Source organism: Mauremys mutica, chromosome 3 (assembly GCF_020497125.1).
Source record: "Mauremys mutica isolate MM-2020 ecotype Southern chromosome 3, ASM2049712v1, whole genome shotgun sequence".
NCBI classification, from domain to species: domain Eukaryota; kingdom Metazoa; phylum Chordata; order Testudines; family Geoemydidae; genus Mauremys; species Mauremys mutica.
In genome coordinates, this window is record NC_059074.1 from 85,785,499 (window position 1) to 85,806,449 (window position 20,951).

Here is a 20,951-nt window from a genome sequence, read left to right on the forward strand (position 1 = left end):
GGCTAGGAAAAGGTCTAGTATGAGATCAGCAATGGATCCTGTTATTGCCTGATGGTTTGGACACTGCAGCAGAACATGTCCACTTTCCTGTTGTGCCTTTTATTGAACAGATCTATTTGGATAAGGCCCCACAAAGCCACTTGCAACTGGAATATGCCATTCTCCAAGACACATTGCCTGGGTGAATTCTCTGATGAATGAGCCAGTCTACTTGTATATTTTCTTTCTTGGGTGCAAAGAGAGCCTTGATTAATCTTACCTCACAATGGACTTGTGAGGCCTAACTCAATGTTTGCAATACTCTCTGAAAGCCTAAGATAGAAGTTACTACATAACTGACAGCTACCAAAGCTCAAGAAGCTATGATATGTCATAGATACAAGCTGCTAGTTGTCCATACTTGACAGCTGCCCTGGAAATCATGATCTGGCATTTACAAATATAGAACTGAAGGAAATGCTTGGCCCTGTTACAAAAGCAGTAAGAGCAGAAATGCTACTGACCTCTCAAAAAACCATCTAAGAGAACATTGCTTCTTAATGATCATATCTATGGCAATATGACCATAGAAGAAATGTGAATTTCTTAAACACCTCAAACATATTAGCTGTATAGTCAGCATACAAAATACTAAGGAGTAAAGAGTTGACAAATAAATTGATATTTGGACCCATCTCCCAAGAGAAAATATTCTAGGAAGCAAAGGTCATCATTGCTTTACTGAAATGTTCTCTGAAAACTATTCACCTCAGATTCCATCTGTTGAGCTCCACCTTAAAAAGAGCCAGCAGCCTAGAAGGTTCAAGGAAATGTGAACAAAAGCTGGTTCACATACAAACTCCCTTCTGATAAAGTCATACCCAGATAGCCTATGAAGATCTGCTCTGCTGGGGCGCAATTAAGACAACTTCTTTGCAGGAATTCTTGCTCCCCTCTCCTTGAAACTAAATTCTAGAAAAGGCCTGATTTATCAAGGTATAAAATACTGAGGTAGCATCTCTTCCTTATCCTGATTCTATCTATGTTGTAGAGAAGAAGGAAGGTGAGTCCACCAACAGGTCCTTCCAAATCCAGTGTGAGAGAGTTCAGCTGGTCTGAGTCCCCCAAAGTGCAAGCTCCCAGGTGAAGGGCATGGAAGCTATGGCCCAGTGCTTTGACATGTGATCAGAAACTTCAGAACGCAGGCCTGAGCCACAGCAGAGGGGGTCTGCTAAAGTAGGCTGAAGGTGCTTTTAAACCAGTGCAACTTTTTGCCCTCTCCTCTTGTACCCTGAGCTCATGCTACCTCCCCACGCCAAAAATAACAAGGCCTGCAAGTAAAAACAACAACAAGCTTTACTGCTCCAAAAGGCAGAGATTGTAATATGTTCTTTTTCTTAGGAGACAGGAAAAAGATTGAGGAGAGAAAAGGGGAAGTCTGTGAAGTTAGCTGAAGGTTATCAAAATGTGAACTTGTCATTGGCTGCTATTTGGTCTAATTTTCTTGAGAGAAGCTATGCATCTGTTTTGTGCCAGCAGAACTGGGACCCAGAAATAGCACTTCTACACACTTTATGAACCGCTTTGGAATACCTAATCCATGAATTTGTTATCAGTAGCACAATTACAAAGGCAACAGTAGTCATTAAGCACTAGCTCCTATAATAAAAGCATTGGAAACCAAATACCTTGCTTTGGGAGGGCTATTTATATAGCAAACAGACGTGAAGCTATAGCCACGTTAGCACTGTCACCTATATTCCTCTTCCACTTATGGAGAAATAATCTTGCTTAAAATATCACTTATTTCCTTATTTTGGGGAAATATCCTGGGATCTAAAATAGAACTCCATTCAATTCTTCTCTAACTTATGTAAAGATGTATGTTAAACAGCTCATCTGAAAAAGGGAATATCCCCTTAATAATATATTGCAGTCTCTACTGTTGGTATGAACCAGACAACAGTTCTAAACATTTAAAGCCAAATACACCAGTGGACAGGAACCTAGAAACTGACCCTTAATACAGACTGTTTACCATTATGCACATGACAACATTATCTCCTATCACTTGGAAGAAATGCATAACTTCCAGTTTTTTTATTTTAAAAAGAACATACAATAGATAACTCTACAAATAGATTTTAAAGAGAGACTACAAAAGAACAGTCTCTGCTTTGGTAGCAATATAAAAAGAGAACATCCCAAGCATGAATAGATTTCCAAATAACCACAAATTCCCTTCCATACAACTTTTAGTAGAATGGACAGTTACTTAAAGAAATATTTGAGATTTCAGCGATATGAGAAGTTTATCTAGGATTTACAAGTGTTCTATATTTTCCCTTTAAATAGACAGAGTCAAACACAAGTTGCAGGTCTGTAACTTCTTGTTTCAAATGATGAATTCCTGATGATTCTAAAAAGGATGACCTCCACACTTCAGATCCACATCAGACCTCAGCATAATTGCCGATTTCATCATTTAAACAATGCTATAATGTTGAAGATAAAAGTAATAATGATAACATTTCCCCTTCATTAATTTTGCTATCCTTTAAAATGAAACATAAATGAATTTGCAACACTGTATCTAAAAGTTTGTCATGCTGATATGAGTACCAGTTAGTAGCATTCTCTTTTCTTATGGGGCTATTATGGATGCTAATTAACTAGTTACACCATAGTATTTGAGATTAATGTTTTCCCCACTGCATTTTTAAATTCAGTTATGAATTGTAGTAAGTACATCAGGACTATTAGTCTTTTCAGAACTTTGTAAATCAAATGGAACAGTCAAGTGGCTTGGTATTAATACATTTGGTACAAGTTTAATAAAATGAAGAGGACGGAGGGGAGACTGCATACTTCATTTGTTACATACCCAGACCTAGCATCAGTGATTGAAAACCAGTTTATTCTTTCATTAACAATGGCTTAAACATTAAAGAAAAAAAGAGTGTATCATAGAATGTCAGGGTTGGATGGAACCTCAGGAGGTCATCTAGTCCAACTCCCTGTTCAAAGCAGGACCAATCCCCAACTAAATCATCCCAGCCAGGGCTTTGTCAAGCCTGACCTTAACCTCTAAGGAAGGAGATTCCAACACCTCCCTAGGTAATCCATTCCAGTGCTTCATCACCCTCCTAGTGAAAAAGTTTTTCCTAATATCCAACCTAAACCTCCCCCACTGCAACTTGAGACCATTACTCCTCGTTCTGTCACTGGTACCACTGAGAACAGTCTAGATCCATCCACTCTGGAACCCCCTTTCAGGTAGTTGAAAGCGGCTATCAAATCCCCTCTCATTCTTCTCTTCTGCAGACTAAACAATCCCAGTTCCTTCAGCCTCTCCTCATAAGTCATGTGCTCCAGCCCCCTAATCATTTTTGTTGCCCTTCTCTGGACTCTTTCCAATTTTTGCACATCCTTCTTGTAGTGTGGGGCCCAAAACTGGACACAGTACTCCAGATGAGGCCTCACCAATACAGAATAGAGGAGAATGATCACGTCCCTCCATTTGCTGGCAATGCCTATACTTATACAGCCCAAAATGCCATTAGCTTCTTGGCAACAAGGGCACACTGTCGACTCATATCCAGCTTCTCGTCCACTGTAACCCCTAGGTCCTTTTCTGCAGAACTGCTGCCTAGCCATTCGGTCCCTAGTCTGTAGCAGTGCATGAGATTCTTCCGTCCTAAGTGCAGGACTCTGCACTTGTCCTTGTTGAACCTAAGCAGATTTATTTTGGCCCAACTCTCTAATTTGTCTAGGCCCCTCTGTATCCTATCCCTACTCTCCAGTGTATCTATCACTCCTCCCAGTTTAGTGTCATCTGCAGTAGTATTCCAATCAAATGATTAAAGTTCTTCTGATGGTTAAATTATTTTAAAAAGTAGGAGGGAGATACTTGGTTATCATATTGTCAGCATCAAAAGGGGGTCTGTTTTCATTAGGTTAATTGCTGCTAACAGAAGGGTAAAAAATAATTGTTAAATTATCTCTCCCACACCCATTCTGGGATGTTGCAACACTGAGTTTCAAATTATCCCCCCAATTCCACATTTTAAATATGCAATCCCATACACACACACACACCATTGTGCACATAAACCTCTCAAAGCTATGTATAGTAGTCATCAATATTTTGATTAAGGCAAAATACACCATATTGCTCTTCTTATCAGGCTTGCTCTATAATTAGCTATAGAAATATCCCTCATCAAAGGCTCTTAAGCAAAGTAAGCAGTCATGGATAAGAGGGAAGGTCCTCTCATGGATCAATAACTGGTTAAAAGATAGGAAACAAAAAGGTAGGAATAACTGTTCAGTTTTCTCAGTGGAGAGAGGTAAATAGTGTGGTCACCCAATGATCTGTACTTGGACCAATGCTGTTCAACATATTCATAAGTGATCTGGACAAAAGGATAAACAGTGAAGTGGCAAAGTTGGCAGACAATACAAAATTACTCAAGATAGTTAAGTCCAAAGCTGACTGAGAAGAGTTACAAAGGGATCTCACAAAGCTGGGTCACTGGGCAACAAAATGGCAGATGAAATTAAATGCTGATAAATGCACACTGGAAAACATAATCCCAACTATACATACAAAATGGTGGGGTCTAAATTCACTGTTACCACTCAAGGAAGAGATCATTGGGTCATTGTGAACAGTTTTCTGAAAAGATCCACTTAAGTATAGCGGTAGTCAAAAAGCTAAGAGAATTGTAGGAACCATTAGGAAAATGACAGATAAGAAGAAAGAAAATATAATGCCACTATATAAATCCATGGTACACCCGCACCTTGAATACTCGTACAATTTTGATTGCCTCACCTCAAAAAAGATACATTAGAACTGGAAAAAGTACAAAGGACAACAAAAATTATTGGGGATATGGAACAGTTTCCATATGGAGGAGAGATTAAAAAGACTGGGACTGATCACCTTAGAAAAGAGAAGACTAAGGAGGGATATGATGGACGTCTATAAAATCATGAATTGTGTGCAAAAAGTGAATAGGGTAGTATTATTTACTCCTTCACATAACACACGAACCAGGGGTCACCCAATGAAATTAACAGGCAGCAGGTTTAAAACAAACAAAGGAAGTACTTCTTTACACAATGCAGTCAACCTGTTGCCAAAGGATATTGTGAAGACCAAAAATATAACTGGGTTAAAAACAGAATTAGATAAGTTCATGGAGGATAGGTCTATCCATGGCTATTGGCCAGACTGGAAATGAATGCAATCTCATGTTCTGGGTGTCCCCGCGCCTCTGACTGCCAGAAGGTGGGAGTGGACAAGAGGGTATGGATCACTCGATAATTGCCCTGTTCTGTTCATTCCCACTGAAGCATCTGGCACTGGCCACCACTGTTGGAAGACACGATACTGGACTAGATGGACCACAGGTCTCACCCCATATGGCCATTTTTATGTTCATGTTAATGTAAGATACTTTCTCACTTAAGGGGCTGGGCACACACTTTCTGAAAGATTCTCAAACCCTGTTACTCACGCATTCTCTAGACTGTAAATCAAACTGGGTAGTTTATCACATTACCACTAATCCAGTAAATTGACTATGAAATCTTATGTCAGATATAATTAAATTTTTATGTGGTTAGAAGTGCTTCTTGGTATCTGAGCATAGTTCTCTATGAAAATAATACAATTTCTGTTAAAGAGAAAGAACAGGAATTTCAAATTTAAGACTGATGTTCTGTCCTTAACCCAGGTTCATGGCAGGAAAGGCCCTTCAGAGATCATCATGATGCAGAAAAGGCAGAATCAATAAATATTACTGTTCTGTATTTGGAAAGAAGCTGGATGATATATTCACAACTTACAGTGATAAATATTACCTATTCCAAAAGTAACTGGGAAGCATGTTAAACAGAAAATGCTAAGGTTAAAAATTTTCAAATATGCAGAAACCAATAATTGCGCCAAGAGTTTTAAAAATAGACTGAGTAACACTCTCATCCACTGATGTTGATATTTAACAAATTTTAGAATACTGAGCTAGCTCCAGAGGACTGGAAAAAACTAATTTTTGCCAATTTTTAGTAAGAATAAACAGGATAACTTGTGTAACCAGGATGGATACTTTATATCAGAGTGAAAAAATCATTGATTTTAATCATGATTTAAATCAGGAAGCAGGAAACCTTGATTTACATCATTGCTTTAAATCTTGTTTCGCATTTGTAGTTTTTAGTTATTTTTCAAGAGGCAAGCATTACAGGGATCATTCAAGGCAGCAACTAAACACTGCCTGGTTGAATGCATCACAAAGACACATTACTGTGACACATTGTCAAAATACTTCTTCAAAGCCTCCCTGATTCAAATAGCCCCCTAATTGCCCCGGTATCTGACTGCTTAAAATCAGCAGCCAACCGATTCATCTCATCACTCTACCCCTAGGAAAACATTTCCCCCTTTGCTTTGCAAATGTTATGCGATGCACAGTAGGCTGTGATGACCATCGGAATATTTTCCTTGGTGAGGTCTAACCTGCCAAAAAGGCAGCACCAGTGACTTTTTAATCTGCCAAAGGCACATTCAACAGTCATTCGGTGCCTGTTGTTGAAGCGCTCTTTGCTTCTGTCTCGGTTCCCCCTTACTTCCATGAGCCATGGGAGCGAGGGGATGGTGGCGTTTCCCAAGATCATTATGGGCATATGCCCAGCCCCCAAAGCAATCTTCTGGAAAGAAATCCCAGTGTGCAGCTTTCTATATAGTCCAGTGTTCCTAAAGATGCATGCATCTTGAATTTTCCCTGAACAACCCGCATTGATGTCCGTGAAATGGCCCTGGTGATCCACCAGTGCCTGCAAGACCGTGAAGAAGTAGCCCTTTCAGTTGATGTATCCATCACAAGATGGTCTGGAGCCAAAATTGGGATAGGCATTTCATCTATTGCCCTGCTACGGAATCCCATTGCTGCAACACCATCAGTTATTTCATGCACATTACCCAGAGTTACAGTCCTTCATAGCAGAAGGCGATTAACAGCCCAGCACACTTTCCAACCGAAACTGATTTGTGACTGACTGGTAGCAGTCTGGATTTGCTAGCTTCCACACAGCAATCACCACTCGCTTTTCCACTATGAGGGCAGCTCTCATTCTGGTGGTCCTTGTGCTGCAGGGCAGGGGCGAGTTCTGCACACAGTTTCAGAAAGGTGGCTTTGTGCATCCAAAAGTTCTGCAGCCACTGCTCGTCATCCCATACATGCACCATGATGCGCGCTCACTACTCAGAGCTTGTTTCCCAAGCCCAATACCAACAGTCCACCATGTGCAGCTGGTCCGTGAATAGCAGCAGCAATCTTGAATTGTTTCTTTCCATTACACACAGCAGGGCAGGAACCACAGATTCTCTTTCTATTTCCCAGCTCATGAAATACTGCAGGACTAGCTATATTGCGTTCTTAATGCTCATCATCAGACTGGTCAGCAGTTCAGGATCCATGCTTTCAGGCAGAGATCACGGGCGTACAGTTTAAAAGGCCATTTAAAAACAGCATGAAACTAAGTCAGAAGCTCGTGGAACGATGGGATGGAAAGAACTGCATCACTGGAAAATGAGCATGTCTGCATGATGCATTGCGATTCAATCTGAGATCTCCCAGTGGCAGAAAGTGGCCAGTTGCACAGTGGGATAGCTACCCATGATGCAACGCTCTCTTTGTCGATGCAAGATCACTGACTGGGGATGGGCTCCGCTGACAAAAGGAGTGTTGTGTGGACATGCACAACAGATGTAATTAAAGCAGCATATGATAGTCAACGTAACCATTTGACTTAGTACTGTACAACATTCTGATTAAAAAATTAGAACTATACAAAAATCGATGCAGCACATATTAAATTGATTTAAACTGGCTAACTGATAGTTATTGGAACAATTTACATAGATATGTTTTGGATCTTCCATCACTTGTAGTCTCCAAATCAAGATTGGATGTCCTTCTAAAATGATATGCTTTAACTCAACCAGAAGTTCTGGGCTTGATGTAGGTATCACTTGATAAAATTCTATGGCTTGTATTATGCAGGCCAGAATAGATTATTATAATAGTGCCTTCAGGCCTTAAACTCTATGAATCTGAGTGATGGACAAAGTGCTTGATCTTATTATGGATTTTTGTGGCTGTTTTCACCAAAAGAATTTTTTTTTTAATGGGAAAATTTTACTATTTTCTCTCCTGCCTATCTGGGTGCTCAGAATAACTAAGTAATCTCAGCCCAACTAAACTAGAGTCTTGGGAAGAGGTAACATAAAGACAATAGATGATAAACCAAGTTGAGGTTAATAAGAAGAGTAGATTCAATTTCAAAATATTAAAAATGATGGGTGTGATGCTGCATCTTACACCACATGAGAGCCAAAATTCATAGGGTTAACACTAAGTTTAAATTATAGACAGCAGATAAGCAACAGTTAGGAGATCTTCAGAATTCCCTGATAAATCAAGGTCTCCTGCTATGCCTCAATTTTATTTAAGCACAGATTTCTAGTCTAAAGCAGTGGATATGTATCATAGACCATGCCATTTCCATCTTCTTTATACTTTAATGCATGCATATAGATATAGGGCAGTATACTACATTGGGATTTTAATGGGACACTATAAGCTTTTTTAAGCTCCAAAATATACCGTCCTCCAAAATAAATCCCATTCGACATACCTGGATCATTCTGTGATTAATCAGACTGCCACAGGATTATCACAATTTCTATTAAAACCAAAACTGTAAAACAAATTTTCCAGATAGTTACACTTCCAGAAAAAGTAGATGTGCAGGGACAATTCCTAGCTATTATCACTTACACAAAGTGCCACCAGCAAGCATTGAAAATGCTCTCTGATCACTGATCCAGGACCATTGCTTAGAAAACTTTATTAGACATTAAAGTATTTATAATGGATTGGCAAATTGTTTTTAGTTCTGGCAGGTTTTGAAATATAAGACCTTAACATTTTTCAGCATCTCCTATTTCAATTTTTTTCCTCAAAATTTGCAGTATTATTGGTTGTTAGTTAAGTAAAACTTCAATGGTTCAATAAGACTTAAAGTGCGGATTTGTGTCTTTGTGCAAGGTGAACTACTGCAAAGTCTAAAGGTTTCTCAAGTCCATTGCTGCTGTTATTATGCACAATTCCTCTTTCCAAGTCCAAGAAACGCTACAAAGGCACACCTGAGTTAAGTGGAGAAAATATCAAACTATCTTTATCACATTACATAAATAGGTCTTTGTACTTCCTGATGAAGAATCTCCTGATGAGGAACTGCTTATTGCATCAACAGCAGCATGGGACTCTAGCTGCCTCTCAAATGACTTTGTCCTTTTACTGCAGTTCTCACTTCTAGAAAATACTAACTTTTTGAATTTTGTTGAAATACTGAAAAGTTTCAATAGCTGACATTCAATACATATTTTTTCAGTATCTTTAGTGATATAAATACTTTAGAATAAAATTATTCTGATAGAGTGTGAAAGAAAACTTTTTTATTATTATTTTTGCATAAAGCCATTTGAAATCTAGGTGTCTACATTTTTTAAATGGCATATAGCTTTAGTTTAAGCTGTAATAATTCTCAAGATATACACTGTCAGGTGAGAATTGAAAGTGGAGGTAGGGTATGATAGAAATCAGAGCATTGTGATTTTCTGTTTAATATCTCACAGACTCGGTACTAAAGCTAAATACTCTTGTTTTTCCAATGGTGAATTGCACTACTTCTCAACCATGGGTAGCCAACTCCTGAAAAGGGGGTCAAGGGAGAGTGGGTAAAGAGTCAGCAAGGGCAACAAGGAGTCCTGTGAGACTTTGAACAAATTTTTACAGCTCTAAAGCAAAAGAAATAAAGTTTTGAGAATAACTTCTGGACAACCAAAACTTCAAAGTTTGTGAGGTCAAATTTAGTAGCTGTAGGAGTAATTGTATTATATAGACTTACTGAATCATTTTTTACTTTTGCTATTATAGAAAAAGTCAGGGGATTGTGAAAATTTTTGACTTTGTATAAGGGGCCACCAATCTGTAAAGGAGGAGAAAGACGGGTATATAGTATTCATTTATCTGTAGTGGTTAGTGAAATATCAGAAGTTAACATGGTTACTAGTTCCTTCCACCAGCAGTGATATTTTGAAATTGGTGCAGGACTTAAAAATAGCAAGCCATTGACCTCAGACCATTGTCATGTTTAGTTCTTGGCCAGATGAAAACCCTCAGATTCAATCATCTACACTAAAAAAATCCGTATGGCTGGCTTTACTAAGCAGAAAGCACAAATCTTTTTCTAGGTGAAGATATGCCCCCTGACAAGGTAGATCTGCAAATAAGGGAATAGCAAGACCTGTAACACCTGTATTGGGTTCACATATCATGACCTCCGTTGCCAGTTTGGAGGCATTATTACAGCAAAGCTCTGTCGTTTTTATTTTTCTTTAAAAATTTCTGCTTTAAAAAGGAAGAAAGAAAACTTGTGCACCTAAAATCTGTTCCACCAGAATGAGGAATACTCTTGAAAAACTACATCTGGAGTAGAAGATTCACTATTTTTGGCACTTGTGGCCAGCTTCTAAAATCTGAACTCTCGTGTTTTACATGCCACATTCCTTGGATAGACTGACTGATGACTGAGATCAGTAACTACTGTATTTTGTTTTCCTGTGACACAGAAAACTTGCAGGGCTTTGAGATGCCCTTCCAGTCAATTCCGCTTATTTCTTCCAGAGGTCTTGCTTTCCCTATCACCAACTGCTGATCAGGACTGCCAGTTCCCAGGGTTACTGAATCTCTGATCCCTTTGTAGCCTTCTTGAAGGTACTCCACTTAGGTACCTTCTCAGGCCTCTAACAGTCAACTTTCTCCAGGCAAGATCCCACAATCCTCTCTCTTCAGATCAGGGACTTAGGCTGCAGACTCCTGCAATTCACTGCGATTATCTCAGCAGGTCTGACTTTAGTACAGGACTTTTATTTCTGAACCTGCATTTCTGTTCTCTCAGGGGAAATGACAGAGTTAGCCAGTGACCAGCCAACTTTTATAAAGCAAAGTATTATTATTGCAGACTAAAAGCATTACAGAGATAACACATCTTAAAAAACAATAAACGGCTTATGCAAGTGTAGCTTACCGGGCAGTCATCCGTCTTCCATATGGAGACTGCTAGGATTTAAAGTACTTTACATACTCCACATGGTCTGCCTCTCTTGGTCACAAGTCTAATGTCAGTTCTTGGATTGAGGACTAGTGACCCACTTCCTGAGAAGAGCAGTCTCTTTATACAGTTTACAGTGCTTTGTATGCAGGCCTATTGAACCAAGTCAAACCAGTATATGCTATTTCCCAGGACAGAAGTTGTAAGGGGAGGGCAGGAGTGACATTTCCACAGAATTGTTACCTGCATTAGGGATGTACATTAATTATCCGCTCAGTGTTTTTAGTTCCTGCAGGAAAACTTTTAGCTCCCCTCTTTAGTCAGGAATACAATCACTAAATAAAGATATGTATAAACATTTATAAAGTTGATATAATAGTCTTTAAATATTCCATGTGTCCATCGCATCTGTCACAAGGACAATGGCCAATGATTTGTCCTGTGATCTGATTAAAATGCATAAGGATGGATGCATAAGGAATAAGCTGAATTGGCAGAGAATTTTTGTAAAAGCTCTCAATTCTTGAATGTGTGCATTTAATAGATCTGAATAGTTGACAATGCTAGACCCCTAGTACCACACTTGCACTGTAGCAAGTGGTTCTCCAAAGTCAAGGAGTGATGGATCCCTGGCACTGAACTTGGTCAGCCAGGACTAATCCAGTGACTGTGGTGCTACTTAAACCAGGCAACTAGATGCTATAGTGAGTGGATCTCCAAAGCGGATGCTGGATTTACAGATGGCCAGTCTTAGTCAACCAAACCTAAAGAGGCTCATACATCAACAGGAATATGAAGTGGCTCTTTCACTTTTGTGGGTTCAGATGATCTCTGAGGCGCTACAGGCACCCGCCTTTCTTCTCTTCGGAAAAGCGGACTAACTATAGATAAAAATAGTCCTCAAAGGGCAGAAAGAAATAAAAAATGATAAAAGAAATATTGAGAACATCACATATGATTCAAGTTCACTGCACCATAAAGGATTAGAAGGAACTGAAGAATGGTTGACGTCACTCCCTTTATACCCTCAAAACCCTTCGTCCAGTGAGGAGGGAGAGATGAGTGGCACCAACACAGTCCACACCAGAAGATTCTGGAAGGTCACATCACAGGTACCTTGATCCATACAAGTAGGAATATGCAGAAGCCACTCAAAGAGGATTGAAAGGAAAGGAATGATCTCAAGCTTTCTGAAAATGTGAGCAGATACAAGACCTGTGAAAAAGTTTAGAAGGTGGCTCAGGGATTGAACCTGCTGTGGTACATTAAATAGCTCTAAGCAGTACAAGGTATTTTCCACTCTCTTTTTCATCTTCCTTTTCTGGAGAACACACAAACACACACACTTCTGTAAAGCTGTTGAAACCATCTTTACAAGCAACTGACTAAAGACTGGGAAATTCATGGAAGACTAGAAGAGTGCAAGAGACTTTAAAGCTCTGAATGGTTGCTGCTGTCTTTAGGAAACAGCAGCTAAGTGGTGATTACAAAAATGTGAATTTATCAATGAAGAGGTAAATATTCTCTGAAATAACTTTTTATTTGATCTTTAATCAAATGTCAATAATTGGAAAGTTTATTTTAAAAATAACTGACACCTAAATTTTACATTTGCATTTCAAGTTTTATACTACAGTGAGTTTTTACAACCAAGTAACAAAATCCTGAAAAAGAGATGATGGTTAAATGAGTCCTCGTCATACAAAACTAAAGTAACACAAAATTATTACCTATGTCATGACTAATTTTTGCATTCTTTGCACAAAGAAAAATGGCATACTGGGATAATTAAAATTAAACACTGGAATTCAGAGGTCATTCAGGATGAATATATTTAACTGCCTGTAAGTTTCTGTCTTCTCTACATATTAGTGTATTTTTTTTTAAAAGTTGTTTAGACATGCTGACCTTGGTATTTCATCCTCTTCCCATCGAAAAAAAGTTCCAGTAATGGAATTTTCTGGCAAATGATCTTTGTAACATCCAATTCCACCTAAAGTATCACCTAAAACCAGAAACATATAAGGAAGCATGTTAGTTTTACAATACTTTACATTTTTATTTGCACACTTAATTACCCTTTTAAAGTTATAGGTTTGCACTAGCAATACGAATGCTTTGAAAGAAGGAAAGAAATGCTTTACAACATAGGCTTCAAAAAGGAATCATACTACCCTTTACCTTACTCATAATTTCTCTACCTATGAATAGATTCATGTGGACACACACTAAAAAAGAAAAACAAATATTCACAGCATATGATGAAATCATTAAAATTAAAGCTGTAAACTACTTTTCTTTTTTGCTTTTTAAGTGCGCTTCCAGGGAAATTATTTGTCATCTCTGATCTAACCTCCCTAAAGATTCCCAAATGCCTGAGGTCTCAGCCAAGCTCCCAATAGAAATCAGATACCAGATAAAACTCTAAACATTACTTAGCACTTTTCATCTGTCTTATGCCCTGAACGGAAAGAGAATACACAATGTATTCCAGATGTGGTGTCCATAACAGTAAGTAGAAATCTGCAGTGAAAGCAGATGGTGTCTGACCTGCAGATAAAGAAAGGACTGTATTAGTTTGCTCAGAGGTTTCAGTTTAAGGAATTGTGCTCCAGGGTCAAGTTGAGGGAAGTGCCCTCTGAAGATTTACTACCTCCCCTTGGTCTCCTTCTGGAACTTAACTCGTCAGAGGAAGGACAATGAAGCGCACACAGGCAGTGGCACTAGAAGCAACAGTTTTGCTTTTTGACAACAGCAAAAACACACTCTAAAAAGATTAGTCAAGTCTCCCACTTCCGCACTAAAGATCAGCTTGGATTTGGGATTTTCTCAGCTTTTATTGGCTTGTGGCACACACCAACAGTTTTTTTTTAATTTAATTTATAGCCTTCAACAACAAAATCTTCCATATTTGTTGACAAAGATCTATTACCGATCCAGGAGACAAGTGCCGGTCCCTTGGGTAAATATATACTTAGGTGAATGTAAATACTTTTTTTCTTCTCCAAAATTAGTTGCATGTTCACTGATACTCACCATGCATCATTTAGAGAAACAGCTTCATACACATTTTCAAATACACACACAATAGGACTCAGTAAGCATTTATGTTTTAAAGGTATAGTACTGAATCTGCTAAATAAGTATTTAATAAACATTTTACCTGTAGACCACATACTAGGAAAAATAGAATTTTATTTTGAAAATGTATTTTCTTGAAACAATAATGGTTTTAAAGCATTCTTGCCCCTACTTTTTTTTTTTTTTTTTTTTTTAAACAACCTCCATTTGCAAATAAATGAAAAAAGTAAGGGTCACTTTCAGTAATAACCCAATCTGAGTCTTTTAAAGAAGTTATTTGTGAAGATTTAGGGGCATCCCTATAGTCCTCTTTCCACTCCTGGAATAAAGTCTAGCCCCTACAGCAGAGGTGGGCAAACTTTTTGGCCCGAGGGCCACATCTGGGTAAGGAAATTGTATGGCAGGCCATGAATGCTCACGAAATTGGGGGTTGGGGTGCACGAGGGGGTGAGGGCTCTAGCTGGCCATGCGGGCTCTTGGGATGGGGCCAGGAGGTTGGGGTGAGGGTGGAGGGCTCTGGCTGGGGATGCAGGCTCTGGGGTGCAGGAGGGCAGGACCGAGGGGTTCGGAGGGCAGAATGGGGCTTAGGGAGGGGGTAGGGGGTTGGGGCGCTGGAGGGAGTCAGAGGTGCAGGCTCTGTGCGGCACTTACCTCAAGCAGCTCCCGGAAGCAGTGGCATGTCCCCCCTCTGGCTCCTACATGGAGGCACGGCCAGGCGGATCTGCTGTGCACTGCCCCATCTGCAGGCTCCGCCCCTGCAACTCCCATTGCCCGTGGTTGCTTGGGGCAGGGGCAGTGTGCGGAGCCCTCTGGCTGCCCCACATGTAGGAGCTGGAAGGGGGACATGCTGCTGCTTCCGGGAGCATACGTGGAGTGGAGCTCCTGGACCCTGCTCCCCAGCAGGAACTTGAGGGCCTGATTTGGCCCCTGGGCCATAGTTTGCCCACCTCTGCCTTACAACAATGTCCGAGAACCCCTAGGGTTCATAGCAAAAGAGGAAACTCAACTCCTGAAGACTCCGGGTCTTCAGCAGGTATGGCAGGGGGCACCGTCTCCCTCACTAATATACCCCAGTGAGAAGGAGGGAACAGACATACCTGCTTCCTCCAGACATATGCAGGCAAGGTCTGAGAATACCACATTGCTCCTCACCATGGATCTGCCTATTTAGCAATCACACTTCCAAAATGGTACAGCTGTCTGAGTAGCAGGACTGCCTGTTTAAATCAGCCATCTTGGTTTGATTCCCACAAACACAGTTAGGTACAGGACTGATATTGGATTTGCTACTCCCTGCCAGGACAATCTGTGGTACTGCCCACAAGGGAAGAAGAAACGGGCATGTGCTTCATTTGGCTACCCCCACTCTCCCCTTCCAACCTCTCCTCCATTCAGGAACTAGATCTCTCAAACTTAAAGGTGGGAGAGAAATTAAGGGGCTAGCCTGACACAGTTGTTTTTTGTTCACCCTTCCAGGTGATAGACTAAAAATAGCAGACCTGACAAGGAACTGAGAGGCTAGGCAGAGCCTGTCTGAAGCAAGAGGCAGAGAAAGAGATTAGAGCCCTGAAGACTTGTTTCCACAGGTAATGAAACTTGCCACAACTCTTTAACCCACCTACAAGCCAAGTGTGACATCTGAATGTTGTTTTCCTCTCCCCACATTTAGACAAGTAGACCCTGAAGGGAGGACAGAAGAGAGTGTTCCCTACACCTAAGTTCCCTGTAAGCTGCGCAGCCGTGGAGCAGGCTACCAAGGGCAGCACAGGTGGGGAGAGGTGCCCCTCCCCCAGCCCAGCCCAGCCAGTCCTGTCAGAGCTGCCGCGGCCATGGAGAGGTGCCCCTCCCCCGGCCCAGCCCCACCAGAGCTGCCATGGCCGGGGAGAGGTGCCACTCCCCCAGTCCAGTCCAGCCGGAGCTGCTGGGGAGAGGTGCCTGTCACCTGCCCCCAAGAGAGGGGACTGGGGAGAGTCCTCTCTCCCCCCTGCAGCCCCAGGGCAGCCTACACCATAAACCCCTCATCCCCATCCTAGAGCCCACCCCACAAATGGAGCCCCCAACTCCTAGGTACCATTTGTTCCACTTCCACCAGTCTCTCTCTATTTCTATTTCCCTTGTTCTGCAGAAGTTTCTCAGTGTTTCCCCTTGACTCCATCTTTTCTGTCATTGGCAGTTCTATCTCAGCAACTGTTTTGTCTTTTTCTTAGCTTCTTTCCTCCCTTCCCATCAGACGTAGGCTTAAAATGCCACACTGAAGGCTGTTCATTAGTTTCCCACATGATGCAGGAGAGCCTGCTCAGTGTAAAATTGATGGGATTCTGAGCCTCTGTTGTACATCCAGGCTACCTCAAGAGGAGACTACAGTCATGATTTTGTCATTTAAAAATGATGAACCTGAAGGAGAACAGCATGTTGATTTAATATTGGAAAATGTAGTGGGGTTACTGCCCGCATCCCAACCCCCTGCCCCAGCCCTGAGCCCCTCACCCCTGGCCCCATCCCAGCCAGAACCCTCACCCCCTGCACCCCATCCCTCTGCCCCAGCCCTGAATCCCCTTCCGTACCCCAAACACCTCATCCCTGGCCCCATCCAAGCTCACACCCACCCCCCAGCCAGAGCCCTCACCCCACCGCACCCCAACCTCTTCCCCAGCCCTGAGCCCCCTCCCACACTCCGAACCCCTCAGCCCCACCCCGCCACACATCACTTCTATATTGGTGCACATAACAAAATGAATTATGCACACGGACTTAAAAAATTAGAGGGAACACTGCCTTACACCTTATTTGCCTGCCTCTGTGAGGCTCTTTTGGTATCTTGGGGAGAATGCAAGTACCTGATCCTGCTTCCCCCCTATTCCTCCCAATGACTGGATGTAGGGCCCCTTAGATTATTCCCCTTGAAGATCTTTTCTCCTTAGCTGAGCTGCAGTCCTCTGACCTCCCACTGCTCCAGACATATAGAACAGCAAGAGGGTGGAATTATTCCTGAACGTGGAAAGGTTAAGGGTTCCAAGAGCTTTTTAGATACATTTAAAATAAATGGCTATAAGGGGCTTCATAACAGGTGTGTTTGTCTGTCTCAGGGTGGATAAAAAGTGATGATTTTTTTTTAAGTCAGATTTTTTTATTTAAATCAATTTTTTTTATTTTGTTGTTTAAACTATATTTTTTAATTTTTTAAAATAAACTAATTTAAAATGAAATCCAAATTTAATTCAAATATGTTTAGGCCTAAACTCATGATAATCTCTTAAAACATTTAAATAAAAAATATATATGCTGAATCCATGGGCCTCTATCTAAAACTTTTGAGTTAAAGGCTGCTTTTCAATATACAGAAAGAATCAGGGAAAATATCGAACTTTTAACATCAAGCTTCATAAATATGGCACAAGATGTCATGTACTATATTAAAGGCTTGTTTTGTTTAATAAAAAAAATTTATATACTGTTTTGTGTGTTTAATTAAATTCCAGTTACCATCCTAACTGAAGTAAAAAGAAAAAGTTGATTTAAATCAACACTTTCCACTTGGTGATTTAAAATGTCTTGATTTGAGAGAGAGAGAGAGAGAGAGAGAGAGAGAGAGAGAGAGAGAGAGTGTGTGTAAAAATAAAAAGGGAACGACAATTTAAAATCATATAGATTACTATTTACCATTTCTGATGCAAATAATTTGTAACAATTCCTTTAAACTCTCATTATTTTGTAGCTCTGACAGATAAATACACAACTCTACATTTTTGTTTAAGTAATGAACTGCAAATGGACAGTAGTTATTTTCTAAATCTCAGTCATTTTGTCTCTCCCTTTCTCCCGACTCATCAAAATACTAAAAGCATTTAACACATTATGGATTAATCATTTGCAAATTATACTTTTATGTCATAGGAATTTGATGTTACCCAAAAGTACAACATGCCAAACTGATCTTTCAAAAGGAGAGTTAAAAATGTCTCCCTTTCTCAGACGTATGCATTTCAAATTTCAACCTGGAGAAAACAGCAGTGGTATAATTAATTAAAAGCACTTTCCTTAAAAATGTTGTCAGAGGAGAATAACAAAACCTAGCTATAACTTTATGAATGTGCCATTACAATAAAGAACAAACCACAAAGGAACTAGGGAACAACAAAGAATGAACACCAAAAGTATTTAAACAATGCAATCAATCAATTAACCTCTACATGAATTCTTCAACTAAAGAAAAACTGTGGTACAAGCTGAAAAAACTTCCCTTATAATTTTGGACTGGAAAACAGGTGCCTAACTTTTGTGACTTGACATTCAAATCCACATCTGTCATAGGTAGCATATGCCTTGATAGTTACGCAAAAAGCTCACGTCTCTAGGTGGCCCTTTCCCCACTCTATTTTGCTCTTTAAGTCCAGAAAACATGCACAAATTAGAACAATGAGAGAAAGATCAAAGTGAATTTTGATGAAGAAGGCAAAGCTATAAATGAACAATATACAGTACACAGATAATACACAACTGTATTTAAGACAGAGCAAACAATGGCAAAATTGGAAACCTAATGTTATTCCATTTGGAAGTAGTGGTTTGAACCTACAAGACAATTATTTATAATTTAGCCTTGAGAAATAAACACCTTACTTCTTCTCTTTGCCTTTCTGAATTTGACAGCAGCCAGGTTTATTAAATTCATTCCATACAGGTTGTAGTCTATAAACAGTTGCAGGAGGTAGGGAATATGGGCTTCATGAGGCTGGTAAAATTTATTCATTATGGCTCCACCTTGTAAAAGCTCACATACTCTAAAGTTAAAAACAAATTGAAACGTTGAAAAGTTACACCATCTTATTGGGTTTATCAATTAAAATCACAATAAATAATTAAAAGTTCAACAATATATTTGATTTTATTAACATTATAAATGCTGCAAACGTCTACATTTTAACAAATGTCCTTAACAAAACTGGTCTGCCCTAATAATAATTCAGTATCTGAAAATAAGCACAGAGGAGCTTTAACTGTCCAATTATAAAAATCTCTACGGAAGTATCAGAGCACATAGCAATAGTTCTGGGGACTGATCCAAGGCCCTCAGAAGTCCATGGAAAGCTTTGCATTGACCTCAATGGCCCAAGGACAGTTGGATAACTAAATGTTATTTGTGACTTTGAAAATCTCCCCTGTGGTCCTTTGCCATATTAACAAACAAGTCATAAATGTTTGAAAATTATAAACTGTGCATGCGTAATACAGTACTCTAACTTTTTAACAAAGCAACCTTTGTGATGCAGCATCTATCTGCAGACATGTATTTTCTTCAAAGAGCTGTACATTAAAACAAACACATCTTCCTTTGAATAATTACAAACATATGCAATTAATTTATCTGAATATCATCTGCATTTGGTAAAGGGGTTCAGTGTATTTGACTATATAATGCAATAAAATGTTATCTAAAAATCAAAACTAGGAAATTAAAGGAAGAAACTATGATAAGATAACATAGTTCAAATACAAATGATTAAAATCTAAAAGTTTCAATATATGGTTCCCACAGCAATTGTAACCCACATTGTACATATACAATATATTAAGACCAACTTAACACCATATGAAAAAGCCTTGCAAAATTCTATTATCCTACTTATTTGGACCAAATAACTTTCTGGACAATCATTAACATAAGAACAGACATTCCATGTCAGGCCAATGGTCCATCTACCCCATCTCTGACAGTGGCCAGTGCCAGACACTTCTGGCAGTTGGAGGTTTAGGGACATCTGGCGCATGGGATTGTATCCTTGACCATTTTAGCTAATAGCTATTGATGGACTATCATATTAGTTTTTTCATAATCACAAATTAGATTTTAGTAAGGTTAACATACGATACAAAATATTACATAGATCCAAAGGATTTCAATTATGCTATGAACTATAAAGACTGAATTTCCTGTGGTTTGTGTAATGAATCTCTATCTTAATTTTGCATTAACTGTTCTTTACATTTAATAAACATAATGTTACATTATTGATTTATACTAAATTATCTGATTTTTCCAAATCATTTTAAATTCTGTGACTGGATACCAGAATTTAAAACTTTATAACAAGCATTTTATTGATGAAAATTCACCTCATAGTACTTGAAATATCACTATGTTAAATTCAATCCTGTTTTAACTCCATTGATTTAAACAGTTACAAGAATGATTTTGACTGAATGTACTTAAGTCTGAATAGACAATTGCAGTTACATTTCATGTTTCATTTCCCTTGCATAAGCTATTCCTTAAGACTATTCTCATGCTTAAAATCAGGTATATGCTTACATACTTTGCTGAATTGGGGACAATAATTACTAATATTTAGGGCTGTCAAGCTATTAAAAAAATTAATCGTGATTAATCATGCAATTTAAAAAATCGCAATTAATTGTGCAATTAATCATGCTATTAAACAATAATAGAATGCCATTTATTTAAATATTTTTGGATGTTTTCTACATTTTCAAATATATTGATTTCAATTACAACACAGAATACAAAGTAAACAGTGCTCTCTTTATATTTATTTTTTATTACAAATATTTGTACTGTAAAAAACAAAAGAAATAGTAATTTTCAATTCACCTAATACAAGTACTGTAGTGCAATCTCTTTATCATGAAAGTTGAAATTACAAATGTAGAATTATGTACAAAATAAAACAAGGTAAAACTTTAGA

At 39.2% G+C, this 20,951-nt stretch overlaps 1 protein-coding gene across 1 annotated transcript in view; it reads right to left on the reverse strand.

Annotated features, from left to right (window-relative positions):
• REV3L (REV3 like, DNA directed polymerase zeta catalytic subunit) overlaps window positions 1-20,951 on the reverse strand; it is a 242,819-nt gene that overhangs the window by 87,947 nt on the left and 133,921 nt on the right. The window contains exons 4-5 of the mRNA XM_045010184.1: window positions 18,868-19,028; window positions 13,075-13,171 (exon numbers count right to left, since the gene is read on the reverse strand). Of these exons, the coding sequence (XP_044866119.1) occupies window positions 13,075-13,171; window positions 18,868-19,028 (258 nt within the window). The remainder of the gene's footprint in view (window positions 1-13,074; window positions 13,172-18,867; window positions 19,029-20,951) is intronic.